We start from the raw sequence: 27,116 nt of genomic DNA, 5'->3' as shown, positions 1-27,116 counted from the left end.
TAGTAATATGTTATTAAACTGAATGAGTATATGATTTGGTAATATGTTATTAAACTGAATGAGTATATGACTTGGTAATATGTTATTAAACTGAATGAGTATATGATTTGGTAATATGTTATTAAACTGAATGAGTATATGATTTGGTAATATGTTATTAAACTGAATGAGTATATGATTTGGTAATATGTTATTAAACTGAATGAGTATATGATTAGGTAATATGTTATTAAACTGAATGAGTATATGACTTGTTAATATGTTATTAAACTGAATGAGTATATGATTTGGTAATATGTTATTAAACTGAATGAGTATATGATTTGGTAATATGTTATTAAACTGAATGAGTATATGATTTAGTAATATGTTATTAAACTGAATGAGTATATGATTTGGTAATATGTTATTAAACTGAATGAGTATATGACTTGGTAATATGTTATTAAACTGAATGAGTATATGATTTGGTAATATGTTATTAAACTGAATGAGTATATGATTTGGTAATATGTTATTAAACTGAATGAGTATATGATTTGGTAATATGTTATTAAACTGAATGAGTATATGACTTGGTAATATGTTATTAAACTGAATGAGTATATGATTTGGTAATATGTTATTAAACTGAATGAGTATATGATTTGGTAATATGTTATTAAACTGAATGAGTATATGATTTGGTAACATGTTATTAAACTGAATGAGTATATGATTTGGTAATATGTTATTAAACTGAATGAGTATATGATTTGGTAATATGTTATTAAACTGAATGAGTATATGATTTGGTAATATGTTATTAAACTGAATGAGTATATGATTTGGTAATATGTTATTAAACTGAATGAGTATATGATTTGGTAATATGTTATTAAACTGAATGAGTATATGATTTGGTAACATGTTATTAAACTGAATGAGTATATGATTTGGTAACATGTTATTAAACTGAATGAGTATATGATTTGGTAACATGTTATTAATAAACAACTGAATGAGTATATGATTTGGTAACATGTTATTAAACTGAATGAGTATATGATTTGGTAATATGTTATTAAACTGAATGAGTATATGATTTGGTAATATGTTATTAAACTGAATGAGTATATGACTTGGTAACATGTTATTAATAAACAACTGAATGAGTATATGATTTGGTAACATGTTATTAATAAACAACTGAATGAGTATAGGATTTGGTAATATGTTATTAAACTGAATGAGTATATGATTTGGTAATATGTTATTAAACTGAATGAGTATATGATTTGGTAATATGTTATTAAACTGAATGAGTATATGATTTGGTAACATGTTATTAAACTGAATGAGTATATGATTTGGTAATATGTTATTAAACTGAATGAGTATATGATTTGGTAATATGTTATTAAACTGAATGAGTATATGATTTGGTAATATGTTATTAAACTGAATGAGTATATGATTTGGTAATATGTTATTAAACTGAATGAGTATATGATTTGGTAATATGTTATTAAACTGAATGAGTATATGACTTGGTAACATGTTATTAAACTGAATGAGTATATGATTTGGTAACATGTTATTAAACTGAATGAGTATATGATTTGGTAACATGTTATTAATAAACAACTGAATGAGTATATGATTTGGTAACATGTTATTAAACTGAATGAGTATATGATTTGGTAATATGTTATTAAACTGAATGAGTATATGATTTGGTAATATGTTATTAAACTGAATGAGTATATGACTTGGTAATATGTTATTAAACTGAATGAGTATATGCTTTGGTAATATGTTATTAAACTGAATGAGTATATGATTTGGTAATATGTTATTAAACTGAATGAGTATATGATTAGGTAATATGTTATTAAACTGAATGAGTATATGACTTGTTAATATGTTATTAAACTGAATGAGTATATGATTTGGTAATATGTTATTAAACTGAATGAGTATATGATTTGGTAATATGTTATTAAACTGAATGAGTATATGATTTAGTAATATGTTATTAAACTGAATGAGTATATGATTTGGTAATATGTTATTAAACTGAATGAGTATATGACTTGGTAATATGTTATTAAACTGAATGAGTATATGATTTGGTAATATGTTATTAAACTGAATGAGTATATGATTTGGTAATATGTTATTAAACTGAATGAGTATATGATTTGGTAATATGTTATTAAACTGAATGAGTATATGACTTGGTAATATGTTATTAAACTGAATGAGTATATGATTTGGTAATATGTTATTAAATTGAATGAGTATATGATTTGGTAATATGTTATTAAACTGAATGAGTATATGATTTGGTAACATGTTATTAAACTGAATGAGTATATGATTTGGTAACATGTTATTAAACTGAATGAGTATATGATTTGGTAACATGTTATTAATAAACAACTGAATGAGTATATGATTTGGTAACATGTTATTAATAAACAACTGAATGAGTATAGGATTTGGTAATATGTTATTAAACTGAATGAGTATATGATTTGGTAATATGTTATTAAACTGAATGAGTATATGATTTGGTAATATGTTATTAAACTGAATGAGTATATGATTTGGTAACATGTTATTAAACTGAATGAGTATATGATTTGGTAATATGTTATTAAACTGAATGAGTATATGATTTGGTAATATGTTATTAAACTGAATGAGTATATGATTTGGTAATATGTTATTAAACTGAATGAGTATATGATTTGGTAATATGTTATTAAACTGAATGAGTATATGATTTGGTAATATGTTATTAAACTGAATGAGTATATGATTTGGTAACATGTTATTAAACTGAATGAGTATATGATTTGGTAACATGTTATTAAACTGAATGAGTATATGATTTGGTAACATGTTATTAATAAACAACTGAATGAGTATATGATTTGGTAACATGTTATTAAACTGAATGAGTATATGATTTGGTAATATGTTATTAAACTGAATGAGTATATGATTTGGTAATATGTTATTAAACTGAATGAGTATATGATTTGGTAACATGTTATTAATAAACAACTGAATGAGTATATGATTTGGTAATATGTTATTAAACTGAATGAGTATATGATTTGGTAATATGTTATTAAACTGAATGAGTATATGATTTGGTAACATGTTATTAATAAACAACTGAATGAGTATATGATTTGGTAATATGTTATTAAACTGAATGAGTATATGATTTGGTAATATGTTATTAAACTGAATGAGTATATGATTTGGTAACATGTTATTAAACTGAATGAGTATATGATTTGGTAATATGTTATTAAACTGAATGAGTATATGACTTGGTAATATGTTATTAAACTGAATGAGTACATGATTTGGTAATATGTTATTAATTAAGCAATACTTTTTAAATAATTGTTATCTTGAGTTGGACATTTGTTTTTGATAGATTCATTATTAATGACTAATTATTACACCCTGAAACTGTGTATAATGTGTTAGAAATGTGTGAGTGTAGGACCAGTAAAGACTATGACATTGAGCCACTATTCAGCAATGTGAGTAAGAGTTAGGCCAGACAACAAAGGACAAGGAGAGCTGGCTGCAAGCAACTGAGATACCAAGATAATAATAAAATAAATAATAATATGCCATTTAGCAGACGCTTTTATCCAAAGCGACTTACAGTCATGCGTGCATACATTTTTGTGTATGGGTGGTCCCGGGGATCGAACCCACTACCTTGGCGTTACAAGCGCCGTGCTCTACCAGCTGAGCTACAGAGGACCAAGATAAAGGCCCCTCCCAGTTTAGGGAGGAGAGAAACTGTTAGGCTTTTTAAGGAGTATGAAATATGGTGCAGGATATTGTGAGGCAGCCTATGTGTGTGTGTGTGTGTGTGTGTGTGTGTGTGTGTGTGTGTGTGTATGAACTGATGGTTAGGAGAGCAGTTTGAAAGTGGAAAACTACAGCCCGCCTACAGAGGGGAGGGATTTTTGTATGACGTATGAGTATAAAAGATGGACTCTGAAATTGTGATGGAAGAATTCTCAATGAATAAAGATCTCTGACTATGCAGATCGGGACTCTGTCCGTTACTTAAATCCCGAAAGACTTACAACCTTTTGGGAGACGCACAGAGACACTGAAATAGTTTGTTTAATAATTCACATAACAGTTTTATATGTCCGTTCAGATATCATAAAAAATGTGTTTTCTAATTGTTTAATCAACACACATACACACACTTTTTGGAAATAAATGAATTTATTGACATTTCCATGGAGCTGTGAAAGTGTCCAGGGCGTTTGTTCTGTTTCTCTGTGGCTGTATTATTGTACGGTGTAAATGACAACAGTTACAGTGGTACACACAGACAGACCCTGGCCGCATCCCAAATGGAACCCTATTCCCTATCTAGGGCACTACTTTAGACCAGAGAATGGAACCCTATTCCCTATATAGTGCACTACTTTAGACAAGAGAATGACACCCTATTCCCTATATAGTGCACTACTTTAGACCAGAGAATGGCACCCTATTCCCTATATAGTGCACTACTTTAGATCAGAGAATGGCACCCTATTCCCTATATAGTGCACTACTTTAGACCAGAGAATGACACCCTATTCCCTATATAGTGCTCTACTTTAGACCAGAGAATGGCACCCTATTCCCTATATAGTGCACTACTTTAGATCAGAGAATGGCACCCTATTCCCTATATAGTGTACTACTTTAGACCAGAGAATGGCATCCTATTCCCTATATAGGGCACTACTTTAGACCAGAGAATGGCACCCTATTCCCTATATAGTGCACTACTTTTGACAATAATCGATACTCCAGTGTTAAGATAGAAGGTACAAGAGCTGTGTTACATGTCAAAGTATGGGTATTCTTCTGACTGGATTTGAAACTGTTACAATATCACCAACAATGAACTTAGAGAAGGGTTCCAGAACACTACAGAACAGAAGGGTTCCAGAACACTACAGAACAGAAGGGTTCCAGAACAGAAAGGTTCCAGAACACTACAGAACAGAAGGGTTCCAGAACAGAAGGGTTCCAGAACACTACAGAACAGAAGGGTTCCAGAACACTACAGAACAGAAGGGTTCCAGAACACTACAGAACAGAAGGGTTCCAGAACACCACAGAACAGAAGGGTTCCAGAACAGAAGGGTTCCAGAACACTACAGAACAGAAGGGTTCCAGAACAGAAGGGTTCCAGAACACTACAGAACAGAAGGGTTCCAGAACACTACAGAACAGAAGGGTTCCAGAACAGAAGGGTTCCAGAACACTACAGAACAGAAGGGTTCCAGAACAGAAGGGTTCCAGAACACTACAGAACAGAATGGTTACAGAACACTACAGAACAGAAGGGTTCCAGAACAGAAGGGTTCCAGAACACTACAGAACAGAAGGGTTCCAGAACACTACAGAACAGAAGGGTTCCAGAACACTACAGAACAGAAGGGTTCCAGAACACTACAGAACAGAAGGGTTCCAGAACACTACAGAACAGAAGGGTTCCAGAACACTACAGAACAGAAGGGTTCCAGAATATTCCACAACAGAATGGTTCCTTACATTCCTTCCTAAAGAGCACATAAAACAAACAGCACTTGATGACATTTTACAGTTGACTAGTTTTGGCCTTTAGGTTGAGGATTACTCAACAAGTGTCTTGTTTACCATGTCAGACTGCATTTCATTTGCATTTTAGTCATTTAGCAGACGCTCTTATCCAGAGCCACTTCCAATTAGTGAGTGCATACATTTTTCATTCTGGTCCCCCGTGGGAGACTGTTGTCAAAGGAAGCAGTAATCCCCTACCCTGCCTGCCCACTGCCAAGGAAAAGTACTGTGATATTGTAAATGTAATTGTTGTGGGCAGTGTGCACATACAGTGCCTTGCAAAAGTATTCATCCCCCTTGCCGTTTTTCCTATTTTGTTGCGTTACAACCTGTAATTTAAATTGATTTTTATTTGGATTTCATGTAATGGACATTCACAAAATAGTCCAAATTGGTGAAGTGAAATGAAAAAAAATAACTTGTTTCAAAAAATTATACAAAATAAATAACGGAAAAGTGGTTTGTGCATATGTATTCACCCCCTTTGCTATGAAGCTCCTAAATAAGATCTGGTGCAACCAATTACCTTCAGAAGTCACATAATTAGTTAAATAAAGTCTACCTGTGTGCAATCTAAGTGTCACATGATCTGTCACATGATCTCAGTATATATACACCTGCTCTGAAAGGCCCCAGAGTCTGCAACACCACTAAGCAAGGGGCACCACCAAGCAAGCGGCACCATGAAGACCAAGGAGCTCTCCAAACAGGTCAGGGACAAAGTTGTGGAGAAGTACAGATCAGGGTTGGGTTATAAAAAAATATCAGAAACGTTGAACATCCCACGGAGCACTATTAAATCCATTATTAAAAAATGGATAGAATATGGCACCACAACAAACCTGCCAAGAGAGGGCTGCCCACCAAAGCTCATGGACCAGGCAAGGAGGGCATTAATCAGAGAGGCAACAAAGAGACCAAAGATAACCCTGAAGGAGCTGCAAAGCTCCACAGCAGAGATTGGAGTATCTGTCCATAGGACCACTTTAACAAAATAAGCAAACACGTTTGGTGTTTGCCAAAAGGCATGTGGGAGACTCCCCAAACATATGGAAGAAGTTAGTCTGGTCAGATGAGACTAAAATTGAGCTTTTGCGCTATCAAGGAAAACGCTATGTCTGGTGCAAACCCAACACCTCTCATCACCCCGAGAACACCATCAACACAGTGAAGCATGGTGGCAGTGGGGATGTTTTTCATCGGCAGGGACTGGGAAACTGGTCAGAATTGAAGGAATCATGGATGGCGCTAAATACAGGGAAATTCTTGAGGGAAACCTGTTTTTGTTTTCCAGAGATTTGAGACTGGGACGGAGGTTCACCTTTCAGCAAGACAATGACCCTAAGCATACTGCTAAAGCAACACTCAAGTGGTTTAAGGGGAAACATTTAAATGTCTTGGAATGGCCTAGTCAAAGCCCAGACCTAAATCCAATTGAGAATCTGTGGTATGACTTAAAGATTGCTGTACACCAGCGGAACTCATCCAACTTGAAGGAGCTGGAGCAGTTTTGCCTTGAAGAAGGGGCAAAAATCCCAGTGACTAGATGTGCCAAGCTTATAGAGACATACCCCAAGAGACTTGCAGCTGTAATTGCTGCAAAAGGTGGCTCTACAAAGTATTCACTTTGCACGCTCAAGTTTTCATTTTTTGTGTGTCTCATTTCTTGTTTGTTTCACAATGAAAAATATTTTGCATCTTCAAAGTGGTAGGCATGTTGTGTAAATCAAATGATACAAACCCCCCAAAAATCTATTTTAATTCCAGGTTGAAAGGCAACAAAATAGGAAAAATGCCAAGGGGGTGAATACTTTCGCAAGCCACTGAATATCATCACTATATGTTGTTGACCATGTTATCACCACTAGATTACATTCTCACATCAACACCATCATCCCAGAAACCCTAGACCCACTCCAATTTGCATACCGCCCAAACAGATCCACAGATGATGCAATCTCTATTGCACTCCACACTGCCCTCTCCCACCTGGACAAAAGGAACACCTACGTGAAAATGCTATTCATTGACTACAGCTCAGCATTCAAAACCATAGTTCCCTCAAAGCTCATCGTTAAGCTAATGACCCTGGGACTAAACACCTCCCTCTGCAACTGGATCCTGGACTTCCTGAATGGCCGCCCCCAGGTGATAAGGGTAGGTAACAACACATCTGCCACACTGATCCTCAACACGGGGGCCCCTCAGGGGTGCGTGCTCAGTCCCCTCCTGTACTCCCTGTTCACCCATGATTGCATGGCCAGGCATGACTCCAACACCATCATTAAGTTTGCCGACGACACAACAGTGGTAGACCTGATCACCGACAACGATGAGACAGCCTATAGGGAGGAGGTCAGAGACCTGGCCGTGTGGTGCCAGGATAACAACCTCTCCCTCAACATGATCAAGACAAAGGAGATGATCGTGGACTACAGGAAAAGGAGGACCGAGCACGCCCCCATTCTCATCGACGGGGCTGTAGTGGAACAGGTTGAGAGCTTCAAGTTCCTTGGTGTCCACATCACCAACGAACTATCATGGTCCAAACACAGCAAGAGAGTCGTGAAGAGGCCATGACAAAGCCTATTCCCCCTCGAGACTGAAAAGATTTGGCATGGGTCCTCAAAAAACTATTCAGCTACACCATCGAGAGCATCCTGACTGGTTGCATCACTGCCTTGTATGGCAACTTCTCGGCCTCCGACCGCAAGGCACTACAGAGGGTAGTGCGTACGGCCCAGTACATCACTGGGGCCAAGCTTCCTGCCATCCAGGACCAGGCGGTGTCAGAGGAAGGCCCTAAAAATTGTCAAAGACTCCAGCCACCCTAGTCATAGACTGTTCTCTCCGCTACCGCACGGCAAGCGGTACCAGAGCGCCAAGTCTAGGTCCAAAAGGCTTCTTAACAGCTTCTACCCCCAAGCCATAAGACTCCTGAACAGCTAATCATGGCTACCCGGACTATTTGCATTGTCCCCCCCCACCCCCTCTTTTACGGTGCTGCCACTCTCTGTTTATTATGTATGCATAGTCACTTCAATAACTCTACCTACATGTACATATTACCTCAATTACCTCTACTAACCGGTGCCCCCGCACATTGACTCTGTACAGGTACCCCCTGTATATAGCCTCCCTACTGTTATTTCCCATTGACTCTGTACCGGTACCCCCTGTATATAGCCTCCCTACTGTTATTTCCCATTGACTCTGTCCCGGTACCCCCTGTATATAGCCTCCCTACTGTTATTTCCCATTGACTCTGTACCGGTACCCCCTGTATATAGCCTCTGTACCGGTACCCCCTGTATATAGCCTCTGTACCGGTACCCCCTGTATATAGCCTCTGTCCCGGTACCCCCCTGTATATAGCCTCCCTACTGTTATTACACATTGACTCTGTACCGGTACCCCCTGTATATAGCCTCCCTACTGTTATTTCCCATTGACTCTGTACCGGTACCCCCTGTATATAGCCTCCCTACTGTTATTTCCCACTGACTCTGTACCGGTACCCCCTGTATATAGCCTCCCTACTGTTATTTCCCATTGACTCTGTACCGGTACCCCCTGTATATAGCCTCCCTACTGTTATTTCCCATTGACTCTGTACCGGTACCCCCTGTATATAGCCTCCCTACTGTTATTTCCCATTGACTCTGTCCCGGTACCCCCTGTATATAGCCTCCCTACTGTTATTTCCCATTGACTCTGTACCGGTACCCCCTGTATATAGCCTCTGTACCGGTACCCCCTGTATATAGCCTCTGTACCGGTACCCCCTGTATATAGCCTCTGTACCGGTACCCCCTGTATATAGCCTCTGTACCGGTACCCCCTGTATATAGCCTCTGTCCCGGTACCCCCCTGTATATAGCCTCCCTACTGTTATTACACATTGACTCTGTACCGGTATCCCCTGTATATAGCCTCCCTACTGTTATTTCCCATTGACTCTGTACCGGTACCCCCTGTATATAGCCTCTGTCCCGGTACCCCCCTGTATATAGCCTCCCTACTGTTATTTCCCATTGACTCTGTACCGGTACCCCCTGTATATAGCCTCCCTACTGTTATTTCCCATTGACTCTGTACCGGTACCCCCTGTATATAGCCTCCCTACTATTATTTCCCATTGACTCTGTACCGGTACCCCCTGTATATAGCCTCCCTACTGTTATTTCCCATTGACTCTGTACCGGTACCCCCTGTATATAGCCTCCCTACTGTTATTTCCCATTGACTCTGTACCGGTACCCCCTGTATATAGCCTCCCTACTGTTATTTCCCATTGACTCTGTACCGGTACCCCCTGTATATAGCCTCCCTACTGTTATTTCACATTGACTCTGTACCGGTACCCCCTGTATATAGCCTCCCTACTGTTATTTCACATTGACTCTGTATCGGTACCCCCTGTATATAGCCTCCCTACTGTTATTTCCCATTGACTCTGTACCGGTACCCCCTGTATATAGCCTCCCTACTGTTATTTCCCATTGACTCTGTACCGGTACCCCCTGTATATAGCCTCCCTACTGTTATTTCCCATTGACTCTGTACCGGTACCCCCTGTATATAGCCTCCCTACTGTTATTTCCCATTGACTCTGTCCCGGTACCCCCTGTATATAGCCTCCCTACTGTTATTTCCCATTGACTCTGTACCGGTACCCCCTGTATATAGCCTCTGTACCGGTACCCCCTGTATATAGCCTCTGTACCGGTACCCCCTGTATATAGCCTCTGTACCGGTACCCCCTGTATATAGCCTCTGTACCGGTACCCCCTGTATATAGCCTCTGTCCCGGTACCCCCCTGTATATAGCCTCCCTACTGTTATTACACATTGACTCTGTACCGGTATCCCCTGTATATAGCCTCCCTACTGTTATTTCCCATTGACTCTGTACCGGTACCCCCTGTATATAGCCTCTGTCCCGGTACCCCCCTGTATATAGCCTCCCTACTGTTATTTCCCATTGACTCTGTACCGGTACCCCCTGTATATAGCCTCCCTACTGTTATTTCCCATTGACTCTGTACCGGTACCCCCTGTATATAGCCTCCCTACTATTATTTCCCATTGACTCTGTACCGGTACCCCCTGTATATAGCCTCCCTACTGTTATTTCCCATTGACTCTGTACCGGTACCCCCTGTATATAGCCTCCCTACTGTTATTTCCCATTGACTCTGTACCGGTACCCCCTGTATATAGCCTCCCTACTGTTATTTCCCATTGACTCTGTACCGGTACCCCCTGTATATAGCCTCCCTACTGTTATTTCACATTGACTCTGTACCGGTACCCCCTGTATATAGCCTCCCTACTGTTATTTCCCATTGACTCTGTACCGGTACCCCCTGTATATAGCCTCCCTACTGTTATCTTACTGCTGCTCTTTCATTCTTTAATTTTTTATTAAAAAATGTTACTTTACACTTATTTTTCTTAAAACTGCATTGTTGGTCAAGGGCTTGGAAGTAAGCATTTCACTGTAAGGTCTACCTGTTGTATTTGGCGCATGTGACAAATCCAATTTGATTTATATGTTGTTGACCAAGTTATCACCATAAAGTTCTTAATCTGGCGGGTCACATTGAGATTGTCTTTAATTTAAAGGTAGAGCCAGTGAGATGGCGTTGCCATGAGATGGCGGGTCACATTGAGATTGTCTTTAATTTAAAGGTAGAGCCAGTGAGATGGCGTTGCCATGAGATGGCGTTGCCATGAGATGGCGTTGCCATGAGCAGCACCACAGATATTGGCAGCGTTCCACTGCTTAGACGTTGTCAGATCTTGCTACGCCTGGATTGGTATTTTACCTATCAGCTAACCGGATCATTATGTTATAGCAATCTGTCAGTCGATGACACAGTCAATGACGTGGCACACAACCATTGGTTGATGCATGCAACGTCTAAGCAGGAGAGCGTGACCTACAGTGGCATGACTGCTAGCTCCACGCGTGGCTAACCTTAATTAGACCAAAAAGCATACGCTACTTTCTGTTCCTAACACTAAAACTAAAACTGAAACGAAATAACAAAACAAAAATACGAAATATAAATGTTTTTATAAAACTAAATAAAAAATAGTAATCAGATCTGAAAACTAACTGAAACTAAACAGAATTTCAAATAAAAATCTTAAAACGAATATAAATAAAAACAAATATAAAAACACACAACTCTAATAACCTTGATACTGAGTGAGATTACATTAGCTTTTCACTATCCGTACATCTATTACTCAACTGCCTTGTCTTCTACTTGGGATTTTATCAAGTTACTTAAAGCAATAAAGTAATTTATATGTTGTTAATAATATTATATTATACAACATAGAAAACAAAAAAAGAAATGCATCTTGTTCAGCTACTCACACATCTTTGTACTTTGGTTTTGGCCATGACGTTCAGAAATGCTGACCTGACATTTTTAAGTGATTGAAATTCTGCAACATTCCAATAACATTGCTGTCTTTCTGTTGTTGCCAGTCAGAGAGTCTCAGAGAGTCATTGCTGTCTTTCTGTTGTTGCCAGTCAGAGAGTCACCATCCACCAACAACTCAATGTAGACATTGCTACAGCTTTCAGAAATCAAATGATTGGGATATTTTGATGATGCATTCAAAGGTCCTTCGAGCAGGACAGAGACGTGGCTGTAGACATGGCTCTAAAGTGCGACCAATTTGGTGGAATATGCAATGAAATGTTTTGCTGTGCGACCAGAGAGCAACTAGGAAAATAATCTCCCAGATAATAATTGTTGTAATGATAAAGCTTCCCTGTACCGTTGTTTCAGAGTGCCCTAAAGAACAAAGTGAGTGCAGATTCGTTAGCGTCACGATTACACCGTTACTACAGTGAAAACGGCTTGCTTCTAGCCCAACCAGGTCAAAAGATCTGCCCCAGATACATAGACAGGTTAGCTCACACCGTTACTACAGTGAAAACGGCTTGCTTCTAGCCCAACCAGGTCAAAAGATCTGACCCATATAGATAGACAGGTTAGCTCACACCGTTACTACAGTGAAAACGGCTTGCTTCTAGCCCAACCAGGTCAAAAGATCTGACCCATATACATAGACAGGTTAGCTCACACCGTTACTACAGTGAAAACGGCTTGCTTCTAGCCCAACCAGGTCAAAAGATCTGACCCATATACATAGACAGGTTAGCTCACACCGTTACTACAGTGAAAACGGCTTGCTTCTAGCCCAACCAGGTCAAAAGATCTGACCCATATACATAGACAGGTTAGCTCACACCGTTACTACAGTGAAAACGGCTTGCTTCTAGCCCAACCAGGTCAAAAGATCTGACCCATATACATAGACAGGTTAGCTCACACCGTCACAAAAACGATAACGCGCTTCAAATGGACAGAAGGTCATGTGTTGTCATGGTTCTGGATGGCCAGATAGCTAGCAGAAAACGACAAGAAATTGCCATGTGGTGAATCGTAAGTGGCTCGTTTCAGCTAGTTTGACCTTGTTATTGATACCATGTCTTGTTTCGAGGTGTTTTGATTGATGTCACGTCTATGCTAATATGGCTAAAATTTGCTAGCTAGCTAACCAACCAACAACTGTAACGATGTATTTGCAAGACAAGTGCTCATTGTGCAACATTGGAGACTAAATATCGTTGACATGTTATCAACAATCTAAGCCAACCCCTTCTGTTTTGCCCCATAGTTGCGCATGCGTCAGTTTTGTTGCTAAACAACCAACTGGTCTATAGCGGATTGCAGGGACCGCATTTTCCATTCATAAACCATGTCTTGGGCCGTTCTAAAACCACTCATGCGTCGTTAACCATGTGTTTACACTTTGTTCAGTCATGTTACCTCATTGGCTAGCTAGCTAACAACCTGGTAACTTTAGTATATTCAAACATCTGGGGGCACAAAAATAAAGGAAAAGGGATATCTTCTTCAGGAGATCAATGATCATAGCAATGAACGAATGACAGATGTCTTGCATGTTATCATCACAATCCTGAAGTGTTTAAAGAGACAGTGTACAATTTTCAATGTAATGTATCTCAATAGGAAAATTATGCTTTTACACAATGTAGAAACCTAATATTCCACAAATGACTTTGCAATTTCAATGACGGGTATTAGTATCAACATTTGAGCTTTTATAATGAACACATTTTTTAGGACACAACATGTGCTTCAAAAGTAGATCGAATTCATATAGGCCCAACATAGGCTGTATCTCTATCAACAAAAAAAAAATGTATTTTCTGGTGCTCCTAAGTTTAATGTGGTGAATAATGTTGAAGGGATACTTCGGGATTTTGGCAATGTAGCCCTTTATCTGCTTCCCCTGAGTCAGATGAACTAGTGGATATCATTTGTATGTCTCTGTGTCCAGTATGAAGAAAGTTAGCAACTTTCTTCAAACTGAAGTATCCCTTTAATTTCAAACCATGGCTGTAGACTCATCTGGTCAGACACCATGCTGGACAAAATAGAAACCTCACACAATCAGTCTCAGATGGAAACAGGGCAGATAATGACTTGATCCTCCAGCATGTGTGTGTATGTTTCTGTCTGTGTGTGTTTGTGTGTGTGTTGAGTGCATTTGTGTGTGTGTGCGTGTGTGTGTCGGTGTGTGTGTGTCTGTGTTTGTGCGTGTGTGTGTGCGTGTGTGTGTGTGCATGCATTTGTGTGTGTGTGTGCATATGTGTGTGTGTGTGTGTGTGTGTGTGTGTGTGTGTGTGTGTGTGTGTGTGTGTGTGTGTGTGTGTGTGTGTGTATGTGTGTGTGTGTATGTGTGTGTGTGTGTGTGTGTGTGTGTGTGTGTGTGTGTGTGTGTGTGTGTGTGTGTGTGTGTGTGTGTGTGTGTGTGTGTGTGTTAGTGTGTGTGTGTGTGTGTATGTGTGTGTGTGTGTGTGTGTGTGTGTGTGTGTGTGTGTGTATGTGTGTGTGTGTGTGTGTGTGCTACATGGATGGTGTAGAGTCAGATGGACACTGGGCAGATGATAACTCTGTCCTCTAGCAGAACACTCAGCACCAGGAACACAAAGTAGAGAAGGAACATGCTGAAGCCGAGCGTCTTGTTCATCTTCCACTTACACACAGCGATACTGATGATGACGAAGAGCAACATGAAGAAGAGCAGCACAATGGCACAGAACAGACCGTTGGAGCTGACGGGCACCGGAGCAAAACCATGGAAGGACGACCACATTAACCACGGGACTGGCAGGCTGGGGGGGGAGAGAAAGAGAGAAATATATTTTTACCTTGTACAGCTAGGTTGACATATTTTAAGCAATTTGACTCATAAAACTTTGAGCCTCTTTCTCAGAGCCTCTACCAGCCAGTTAGAGGTTGTTACCCCATAGTCAGGGCTGGGGAGTAGTGAACCATATCTAGGAATTTGAATACATTTTGCAGTAGCTTGGTGGTAGTTGAACTGAATTCAAATATTGGTCGTGTTTTCAGTAGTTAACAACTTTTTTACCATGTAGCGGTGTAGCTAACTACTGGAACTACACACTACTGTTTTACCATGTAGCGGTGTAGCTAACTACTGGAACTACACACTACTGTTTTACCATGTAGCGGTGTAGCTAACTACTGGAACTACACACTACTGTTTTACCATGTAGCGGTGTAGCTAACTACTGGAACTACACACTACTGTTTTACCATGTAGCGGTGTAGCTAACTACTGGAACTACACACTACTGTTTTACCATGTAGCGGTGTAGCTAACTACTGGAACTACACACTACTGTTTTACCATGTAGCGGTGTAGCTAACTACTGGAACTACACACTACTGTTTTACCATGTAGCGGTGCAGCTAACTACTGGAACTACACACTACTGTTTTACCATGTAGCGGTGTAGCTAACTACTGGAACTACATACTACTGTTTTACCATGTAGCGGTGTAGCTAACTACTGGAACTACACACTACTGTTTAGCCATGTAGCGGTGTAGCTAACTACTGGAACTACACACTACTGTTTTACCATGTAGCGGTGTAGCTAACTACTGGAACTACACACTACTGTTTTACCATGTAGCGGTGCAGCTAACTACTGGAACTACACACTACTGTTTTACCATGTAGCGGTGTAGCTAACTACTGGAACTACACACTACTGTTTAGCCATGTAGCGGTGTAGCTAACTACTGGAACTACACACTACTGTTTTACCATGTAGCGGTGCAGCTAACTACTGGAACTACATACTACTGTTTTACCATGTAGCGGTGTAGCTAACTACTGGAACTACACACTACTGTTTTACCATGTAGCGGTGTAGCTAACTACTGGAACTACACACTACTGTTTTACCATGTAGCGGTGCAGCTAACTACTGGAACTACACACTACTGTTTTACTATGTAGCGGTGTAGCTAACTACTGGAACTACACACTACTGTTTAGCCATGTAGCGGTGTAGCTAACTACTGGAACTACACACTACTGTTTTACCATGTAGCGGTGTAGCTAACTACTGGAACTACACACTACTGTTTTACCATGTAGCGGTGCAGCTAACTACTGGAACTACACACTACTGTTTTACCATGTAGCGGTGTAGCTAACTACTGGAACTACACACTACTGTTTTACCATGTAGCGGTGTAGCTAACTACTGGAACTACACACTACTGTTTTACCATGTAGCGGTGTAGCTAACTACTGGAACTCCACACTACTGTTTTACCATGTAGCGGTGCAGCTAACTACTGGAACTACACACTACTGTTTAGCCATGTAGCGGTGTAGCTAACTACTGGAACTACACACTACTGTTTTACCATGTAGCGGTGTAGCTAACTACTGGAACTACACACTACTGTTTAGCCATGTAGCGGTGTAGCTAACTACTGGAACTACACACTACTGTTTTACCATGTAGCGGTGTAGCTAACTACTGGAACTACACACTACTGTTTTACCATGTAGCGGTGTAGCTAACTACTGGAACTACACACTACTGTTTTACCATGTAGCGGTGCAGCTAACTACTGGAACTACACACTACTGTTTTACCATGTAGCGGTGTAGCTAACTACTGGAACTACACACTACTGTTTTACCATGTAGCTGTGAAGCTAACTACTGGAAATACACACTACTGTTTTACCATGTAGCGGTGTAGCTAACTACTGGAACTACACACTACTGTTTTACCATGTAGCGGTGTAGCTAACTACTGGAACTACACACTACTGTTTTACCATGTAGCGGTGTAGCTAACTACTGGAACTCCACACTACTGTTTTACCATGTAGCGGTGCAGCTAACTACTGGAACTACACACTACTGTTTTACCATGTAGCGGTGTAGCTAACTACTGGAACTACACACTACTGTTTTACCATGTAGCGGTGTAGCTAACTACTGGAACTACACACTACTGTTTTACCATGTAGCGGTGTAGCTAACTACTGGAACTACACACTACTGTTTTACCATGTAGCTGTGCAGCTAACTACTGGAACTACACACTACTGTTTTACCATGTAGCGGTGTAGCTAACTACTGGAACTACACAATACTTTTTTTTGCAAAAATAGAAATAAAATATGGGTGAACTAGGCAATAATTTATTTTATTTTTCTGCAACAGACCTGCCTAATTCTCACTTAAAACATAGTTTTTGTGTTTAATAGGCCGAATTACACATTATGTTAACATCTGATTCCAGAGCAGTGGCGTCATGCCCATAGGGGGCACACGGGCACATGCTCCCTCAAATAGGGAGGCAGGTAGCCTAGCGGTTAGCGCGTGGGGCCAATAACTGAAAGGTTTCGGTCTCAAATCCCTGAGCCGACAACGTGAAAAATCTGTGGATGTGCCCTTGAGCAAGGCACTTAACCCTAATAGCTCTGGATAAGAGCGTTGACTCAAATGCTTTTTGACCCGTTTCTCTGTAATACTACTATCCATCTAGCAGTTTTATGAAGTTGGCTTTAGCCCAGAGAGGTTCCCAATCTCCCATCCTCATAACTAGCTACCAAGAAGCCATTTCAGGCTATCAGTGAAGTTAGTAGGTATCTTGTCTAACCATCTTCGCTGGCATGCCTGCTGGCAAGGTTGATAGACTTTAGAAAGCGGGCAATAACTACATGTACTGAATAAGACTCACATGCCTTTCAATCGTTTACCCAGATTTTCGCAGAGATGCAGAGTTTAGTTTCTTTAAAAAAAAAGATCCACCAGTCAGGAAGATACAGACAGCTCATGAGGTATGCTTAGATATGCATAAAAATATACATATTTTTTAAATAGATTATGGCTCTAGATTGCAGGAAAAAGCCCCTGCTCCAGAGTAATCTGTTCCTGCAATTACTAGTCTATGACATTCCAGATTGATATTACGTCTTTACACAGGATTTGGGAATGTGTTCAATACATTTATCATGTCATTCTGGGAGCCAGAAAGTAATAATACAAATCTGAAGGAACCACTGTTATTTATCTTAGAATGAGTTATAGAGGGACGGTCCCGTCTGGGGTGCCGGCTGGTACCATCTCGGTTGGGAGGGTCTTCCAGTGATGGTTGCCAGATGTTGGTTAAAACTTGTTTATCTTGAAGTATATAAACTGAGAGATCTCTTTGTCTCTCATACTGATCGCAAGAGGCAACTCTTGCAGCTTGTTATGTTGAATCCGGTTCCATATAATTAAATACATTGTGTCAAATCTCCATCTAAGAGTTTATTTGTATTCTTGCATTCTGACATCCTTAATACCAGAGAAACTCATCTTCTCACAGATATAGATATGATCATTTATCATTAAGTAATTTGATTCCTTCCTGATCTGTATCATTACTGCCTCTGTGAACTGTAGAGTAGAGTTATAGTACTGTAGTGGTACTGAATGGTACTCAACCCCATAGTGATGTCGAATATGTTGGAGCCCACAGAGCTGGACACAGCCATATCCCCCAGTCCTTTACGAGCCACGATGACACTAGTGATGAGGTCAGGGATGGACGTCCCTGCAGCCAGGATGGTCAGGCCCATGATCTCCTCTGAGATGCCTATGGTCTCTCCCACCTGACAGGAACAGGGTGTGTGTTAGGTTCTAATATGAATAGTTTGTTCTATTTGTCTCAGTAGTGGTAGTGAGAGGAACACAGGGTGTTGGTTCTAATAGTGTTCTATTTGACCCAGTAGTGGTAGTGAGAGGAACACAGGGTGTTGGTTCTAATAGTGTTCTATTTGACCCAGTAGTGGTAGTGAGAGGAACACAGGGTGTTGGTTCTAATAGTGTTCTATTTGACTCAGTAGTGGTAGTGAGAGGAACACAGGGTGTTGGTTCTAATAGTGTTCTATTTGACTCAGTAGTGGTAGTGAGAGGAACACAGGGTGTTGGTTCTAATAGTGTTCTATTTGACTCAGTAGAGGTAGTGAGAGGAACACAGGGTGTTGGTTCTAATAGTGTTCTATTTGACTCAGTAGTGGTAGTGAGAGGAACACAAGGTGTTGGTTCTAATAGTTTGTTCTATTTGACCCAGTAGTGGTAGTGAGAGGAACACAGTGTGTTGGTTCTAATAGTGTTCTATTTGACTCAGTAGTGGTACTGAGATGAACACAGGGTGTTGGTTCTAATAGGAATAGTTTGTTCTATTTGACTCCGTAGTGGTAGTGAGAGGAACACAGGGTGTTGGTTCTAATAGTGTTCTATTTGACTCAGTAGTGGTAGTGAGAGGAACACAGGGTGTTGGTTCTAATAGGAATAGTTTGTTCTATTTGACTCCGTAGTGGTAGTGAGAGGAACACAGGGTGTTGGTTCTAATAGTGTTCTATTTGACTCAGTAGTGGTAGTGAGAGGAACACAGGGTGTTGGTTCTAATAGTGTTCTATTTGACTCAGTAGTGGTAGTGAGAGGAACACAGGGTGTTGGTTCTAATAGTGTTCTATTTGACTCAGTGGAGGTAGTGAGAGGAACACAGGGTGTTGGTTCTAATAGTGTTCTATTTGACTCAGTAGTGGTAGTGAGAGGAACACAAGGTGTTGGTTCTAATAGTTTGTTCTATTTGACCCAGTAGTGGTAGTGAGAGGAACACAGTGTGTTGGTTCTAATAGTGTTCTATTTGACTCAGTAGTGGTACTGAGATGAACACAGGGTGTTGGTTCTAATAGGAATAGTTTGTTCTATTTGACTCCGTAGTGGTAGTGAGAGGAACACAGGGTGTTGGTTCTAATAGTGTTCTATTTGACTCAGTAGTGGTAGTGAGAGGAACACAGGGTGTTGGTTCTAATAGGAATAGTTTGTTCTATTTGACTCCGTAGTGGTAGTGAGAGGAACACAGGGTGTTGGTTCTAATAGTGTTCTATTTGACTCAGTAGTGGTAGTGAGAGGAACACAGGGTGTTGGTTCTAATAGTGTTCTATTTGACTCAGTAGTGGGAGTGCCAAAAGGAAGACAACCTCTTCTACTAGTCCTCTTTAATTATTCTACTAGTCTTGTACATTAGACTCATCCACTGTGTTCAAAAGACTGAGGATGCAGTTAGTATACCTTACCTGATGTGCCCACCACACCATGAGGTAGGAGAAGACAGCGATCCACAGGATAGACCCCAGGAAGGTGATCACAAAAAACCTCTTATATAGCTGCAGGACAGAAAGAGAAACACGTTGTCTTCGGTCGCTGCTTAGCAGAGGTATATTTACACCATACAGTTTGATAGACTCAGGGACAGTAAATGCCAACATCAAATACAAGCAGAGATTCTAGGAATTTGATTAAGCTAGTTCCACTACTTCAATCAGTTCCACTACTTCCATCAGTTCCATTAATTCAATCAGTTCCACTACTTCCATCAGTTCCACTACTTCCATCAGTCCCACTACTTCCATCAGTTCCACTACTTCCATCAGTTCCACTACTTCCATCAGTTCCACTACTTCCATCAGTTCCACTACTTCCATCAGTTCCACTACTTCCATCAGTTCCACTACTTCAATCAGTTCCACTACTTCCATCAGTTCCATTACTTCCATCAGTTCCACTACTTCCATCAGTTCCACTACTTCCATCAGTTCCACTACTTCAGTTCCACTACTTCCATCAGTTCCACTACTTCCATCAGTTCCACTACTTCCATCAGTTCCACTACTTCCATCAGTTCCACTACTTCCATCAGTTCCACTACTTCCATCAGTTCCACTACTTCAATCAGTTCCACTACTTCCATCAGTTCCACTACTTCCATCAGTTCCACTACTTCCATCAGTTCCACTACTTCCATCAGTTCCACTCCTTCCATCAGTTCCACTACTTCCATCAATTCCACTACTTCCATCAGTTCCACTACTTCAATCAGTTCCACTACTTCCATCAGTTCCACTACTTCAATCAGTTCCACTACTTCCATCAGTTCCACTACTTCCATCAGTTCCACTACTTCCATCAGTTCCACTACTTCCATCAGTTTCACTACTTCCATCAGTTCCACTACTTCCATCAGTTCCACTACTTCCATCAGTTCCACTACTTCCATCAGTTCCACTACTTCCATCAGTTCCACTACTTCAATCAGTTCCATTACTTCCATCAGTTCCACTACTTCAATCAGTTCCACTACTTCAATCAGTTCCATTACTTCATTCAGTTCCACTACTTCCATCAGTTCCACTACTTCAATCAGTTCCACTACTTCAATCAGTTCCACTACTTCCATCAGTTCCACTACTTCCATCAGTTCCACTACTTCCATCAGTTCCACTACTTCCATCAGTTCCACTACTTCCATCAGTTCCACTACTTCCATCAGTTCCACTACTTCAATCAGTTCCACTACTTCAATCAGTTCCACTACTTCCATCAGTTCCACTACTTCAATCAGTTCCACTACTTCCATCAGTTCCACTACTTCCATCAGTTCCACTACTTCCATCAGTTCCACTACTTCCATCAGTTCCACTACTTCCATCAGTTCCACTACTTCCATCAGTTCCACTACTTCCATCAGTTCCATCAGTTCCACTACTTCCATCAGTTCCACTACTTCCATCAGTTCCACTACTTCCATCAGTTCCACTACTTCAATCAGTTCCACTACTTCCATCAGTTCCACTACTTCAATCAGTTCCACTACTTCCATCAATTCCACTACTTCCATCAGTTCCACTACTTCCATCAGTTCCACTACTTCCATCAGTTCCACTACTTCCATCAGTTCCACTACTTCCATCAATTCCACTACTTCCATCAGTTCCACTACTTCAATCAGTTCCACTACTTCAATCAGTTCCACTACTTCCATCAGTTCCACTACTTCCATCAGTTCCACTACTTCAATCAGTTCCACTACTTCAATCAGTTCCATTACTTCATTCAGTTCCACTACTTCAATCAGTTCCATTACTTCATTCAGTTCCACTACTTCATTCAGTTCCACTACTTCAATCAGTTCCATTACTTCATTCAGTTCCACTACTTCCATCAGTTCCATTACTTCATTCAGTTCCACTACTTCATTTAGTTCCATTACTTCATTCAGTTCCACTACTTCCATGAGTTCCATCACTTCAATCAGTTCCATTACTTCCATCAGTTCCACTACTTCCATCAGTTCCACTACTTCCATCAGTTCCACTACTTCCATCAGTTCCACTACTTCATTCAGTTCCACTACTTCCATCAGTTCCACTACTTCCATCAGTTCCACTACTTCCATCAGTTCCACTACTTCAATCAGTTCCACTACTTCAATCAGTTCCACTACTTCCATCAGTTCCACTACTTCCATCAGTTCCACTACTTCAATCAGTTCCACTACTTCCATCAGTTCCACTACTTCAATCAGTTCCACTACTTCCATCAGTTCCACTACTTCAATCAGTTCCACTACTTCCATCAGTTCCACTACTTCCATCAGTTCCACTACTTCAATCAGTTCCACTACTTCCATCAGTTCCACTACTTCATTCAGTTCCACTACTTCCATCAGTTCCACTACTTCAATCAGTTCCACTACTTCCATCAGTTCCACTACTTCCATCAGTTCCACTACTTCCATCAGTTCCACTACTTCCATCAGTTCCACTACTTCATTCAGTTCCACTACTTCCATCAGTTCCACTACTTCCATCAGTTCCACTACTTCAATCAGTTCCACTACTTCAATCAGTTCCACTACTTAAATCAGTTCCACTACTTCCATCAGTTCCACTACTTCCATCAGTTCCACTACTTCCATCAGTTCCACTACTTCAATCAGTACCATTACTTCCATCAGTTCCACTACTTCAATCAGTTCCACTACTTCAATCAGTTCCACTACTTCAATCAGTTCCACTACTTAAATCAGTTCCACTACTTCCATCAGTTCCACTACTTCCATCAGTTCCACTACTTCAATCAGTTCCACTACTTCAATCAGTTCCACTACTTCCATCAGTTCCACTACTTAAATCAGTTCCACTACTTCCATCAGTTCCACTACTTCCATCAGTTCCACTACTTCAATCAGTTCCACTACTTCAATCAGTTCCACTACTTCAATCAGTTCCACTACTTCCATCAGTTCCACTACTTCCATCAGTTCCACTACTTCATCAGTTCCACTACTTCCATCAGTTCCACTACTTCAATCAGTTCCACTACTTCCATCAGTTCCACTACTTCAATCAGTTCCACTACTTCCATCAGTTCCACTACTTCCATCAGTTCCACTACTTCAATCAGTTCCACTACTTCCATCAGTTCCACTACTTCAATCAGTTCCACTACTTCCATCAGTTCCACTACTTCAATCAGTTCCACTACTTCCATCAGTTCCACTACTTCCATCAGTTCCACTACTTCAATCAGTTCCACTACTTCCATCAGTTCCACTACTTCATTCAGTTCCACTACTTCCATCAGTTCCACTACTTCAATCAGTTCCACTACTTCCATCAGTTCCACTACTTCCATCAGTTCCACTACTTCCATCAGTTCCACTACTTCCATCAGTTCCACTACTTCATTCAGTTCCACTACTTCCATCAGTTCCACTACTTCCATCAGTTCCACTACTTCAATCAGTTCCACTACTTCAATCAGTTCCACTACTTAAATCAGTTCCACTACTTCCATCAGTTCCACTACTTCCATCAGTTCCACTACTTCCATCAGTTCCACTACTTCAATCAGTACCATTACTTCCATCAGTTCCACTACTTCAATCAGTTCCACTACTTCAATCAGTTCCACTACTTCAATCAGTTCCACTACTTAAATCAGTTCCACTACTTCCATCAGTTCCACTACTTCCATCAGTTCCACTACTTCAATCAGTTCCACTACTTCAATCAGTTCCACTACTTCCATCAGTTCCACTACTTAAATCAGTTCCACTACTTCCATCAGTTCCACTACTTCCATCAGTTCCACTACTTCAATCAGTTCCACTACTTCAATCAGTTCCACTACTTCCATCAGTTCCACTACTTCCATCAGTTCCACTACTTCAATCAGTTCCACTACTTCCATCAGTTCCACTACTTCAATCAGTTCCACTACTTCCATCAGTTCCACTACTTCAATCAGTTCCACTACTTCCATCAGTTCCACTACTTCCATCAGTTCCACTACTTCAATCAGTTCCACTACTTCCATCAGTTCCACTACTTCATTCAGTTCCACTACTTCCATCAGTTCCACTACTTCAATCAGTTCCACTACTTCCATCAGTTCCACTACTTCCATCAGTTCCACTACTTCCATCAGTTCCACTACTTCCATCAGTTCCACTACTTCATTCAGTTCCACTACTTCCATCAGTTCCACTACTTCCATCAGTTCCACTACTTCAATCAGTTCCACTACTTCAATCAGTTCCACTACTTAAATCAGTTCCACTACTTCCATCAGTTCCACTACTTCCATCAGTTCCACTACTTCCATCAGTTCCACTACTTCCATCAGTTCCACTACTTCCATCAGTTCCACTACTTCAATCAGTACCATTACTTCCATCAGTTCCACTACTTCAATCAGTTCCACTACTTCAATCAGTTCCACTACTTCAATCAGTTCCACTACTTAAATCAGTTCCACTACTTCCATCAGTTCCACTACTTCCATCAGTTCCACTACTTCAATCAGTTCCACTACTTCAATCAGTTCCACTACTTAAATCAGTTCCACTACTTCCATCAGTTCCACTACTTCCATCAGTTCCACTACTTCCATCAGTTCCACTACTTCCATCAGTTCCACTACTTCCATCAGTTCCACTACTTCAATCAGTTCCACTACTTCAATCAGTTCCACTACTTCCATCAGTTCCACTACTTCAATCAGTTCCACTACTTCAATCAGTTCCACTACTTCAATCAGTTCCACTACTTCCATCAGTTCCACTACTTCCATCAGTTCCACTACTTCAATCAGTTCCACTACTTCATCAGTTCCACTACTTCCATCAGTTCCACTACTTCCATCAGTTCCACTACTTCCATCAGTTCCACTACTTCAATCAGTTCCACTACTTCAATCAGTTCCACTACTTCCATTAGTTCCACTACTTCCATCAGTTCCACTACTTCCATCAGTTCCACTACTTCCATCAGTTCCACAACTTCCATCAGTTCATTACTTAAATCAGTTCCACTACTTCATTCAGTTCCACTACTTCCATCAGTTCCACTACTTCCATCAGTTCCACTACTTCCATCAGTTCCACTACTTCCATCAGTTCCACTACTTCCATCAGTTCCACTACTTCCATCAATTCCACTACTTCCATCAGTTCCACTACTTCAATCAGTTCCACTACTTCAATCAGTTCCACTACTTCCATCAGTTCCACTACTTCCATCAGTTCCACTACTTCAATCAGTTCCACTACTTCAATCAGTTCCATTACTTCCATCAGTTCCACTACTTCAATCAGTTCCACTACTTCAATCAGTTCCATTACTTCATTCAGTTCCACTACTTCAATCAGTTCCATTACTTCATTCAGTTCCACTACTTCATTCAGTTCCACTACTTCAATCAGTTCCATTACTTCATTCAGTTCCACTACTTCCATCAGTTCCATTACTTCATTCAGTTCCACTACTTCATTTAGTTCCATTACTTCATTCAGTTCCACTACTTCCATCAGTTCCATTACTTCAATCAGTTCCATTACTTCCATCAGTTCCACTACTTCCATCAGTTCCACTACTTCCATCAGTTCCACTACTTCCATCAGTTCCACTACTTCATTCAGTTCCACTACTTCCATCAGTTCCACTACTTCCATCAGTTCCACTACTTCCATCAGTTCCACTACTTCCATCAGTTCCACTACTTCAATCAGTTCCACTACTTCCATCAGTTCCACTACTTCCATCAGTTCCACTACTTCAATCAGTTCCACTACTTCCATCAGTTCCACTACTTCAATCAGTTCCACTACTTCCATCAGTTCCACTACTTCAATCAGTTCCACTACTTCCATCAGTTCCACTACTTCCATCAGTTCCACTACTTCAATCAGTTCCACTACTTCCATCAGTTCCACTACTTCATTCAGTTCCACTACTTCCATCAGTTCCACTACTTCATTCAGTTCCACTACTTCCATCAGTTCCACTACTTCCATCAGTTCCACTACTTCCATCAGTTCCACTACTTCCATCAGTTCCACTACTTCATTCAGTTCCACTACTTCCATCAGTTCCACTACTTCCATCAGTTCCACTACTTCAATCAGTTCCACTACTTCAATCAGTTCCACTACTTAAATCAGTTCCACTACTTCCATCAGTTCCACTACTTCCATCAGTTCCACTACTTCAATCAGTTCCACTACTTCCATCAGTTCCACTACTTCCATCAGTTCCACTACTTCCATCAGTTCCACTACTTCCATCAGTTCCACTACTTCAATCAGTTCCACTACTTCCATCAGTTCCACTACTTCAATCAGTTCCACTACTTCCATCAGTTCCACTACTTCATTCAGTTCCACTACTTCCATCAGTTCCACTACTTCCATCAGTTCCACTACTTCCATCAGTTCCACTACTTCCATCAGTTCCACTACTTCAATCAGTTCCACTACTTCCATCAGTTCCACTACTTCCATCAGTTCCACTACTTCAATCAGTTCCACTACTTCCATCAGTTCCACTACTTCAATCAGTTCCACTACTTCCATCAGTTCCACTACTTCAATCAGTTCCACTACTTCCATCAGTTCCACTACTTCCATCAGTTCCACTACTTCAATCAGTTCCACTACTTCCATCAGTTCCACTACTTCATTCAGTTCCACTACTTCCATCAGTTCCACTACTTCATTCAGTTCCACTACTTCCATCAGTTCCACTACTTCCATCAGTTCCACTACTTCCATCAGTTCCACTACTTCCATCAGTTCCACTACTTCATTCAGTTCCACTACTTCCATCAGTTCCACTACTTCCATCAGTTCCACTACTTCAATCAGTTCCACTACTTCAATCAGTTCCACTACTTCAATCAGTTCCACT

General features: G+C 40.4%; 1 protein-coding gene across 1 annotated transcript in view; it reads right to left on the bottom strand.

The window, feature by feature from the left end:
* Nucleotides 1–14,616: 14,616 nt before the first annotated feature.
* The window catches only part of LOC311134509 (sodium/potassium/calcium exchanger 1-like), a gene marked incomplete at both ends in the record, with an annotated part of 45,260 nt that continues 32,760 nt past the window's right edge, over nucleotides 14,617–27,116 (bottom strand). Inside the window, 3 exons of the mRNA XM_084168207.1 lie at nucleotides 14,617–14,866; nucleotides 18,523–18,689; nucleotides 20,163–20,252. Of these exons, the coding sequence (XP_084024333.1) occupies nucleotides 14,617–14,866; nucleotides 18,523–18,689; nucleotides 20,163–20,252 (507 nt within the window). The remainder of the gene's footprint in view (nucleotides 14,867–18,522; nucleotides 18,690–20,162; nucleotides 20,253–27,116) is intronic.

The sequence above is a fragment of the Coregonus lavaretus genome (genome assembly GCF_964263955.1).
Source record: "Coregonus lavaretus genome assembly, chromosome: 9".
Taxonomy (NCBI): domain Eukaryota; kingdom Metazoa; phylum Chordata; class Actinopteri; order Salmoniformes; family Salmonidae; genus Coregonus; species Coregonus lavaretus.
This window is presented reverse-complemented; position numbering and strand designations above follow the sequence as displayed.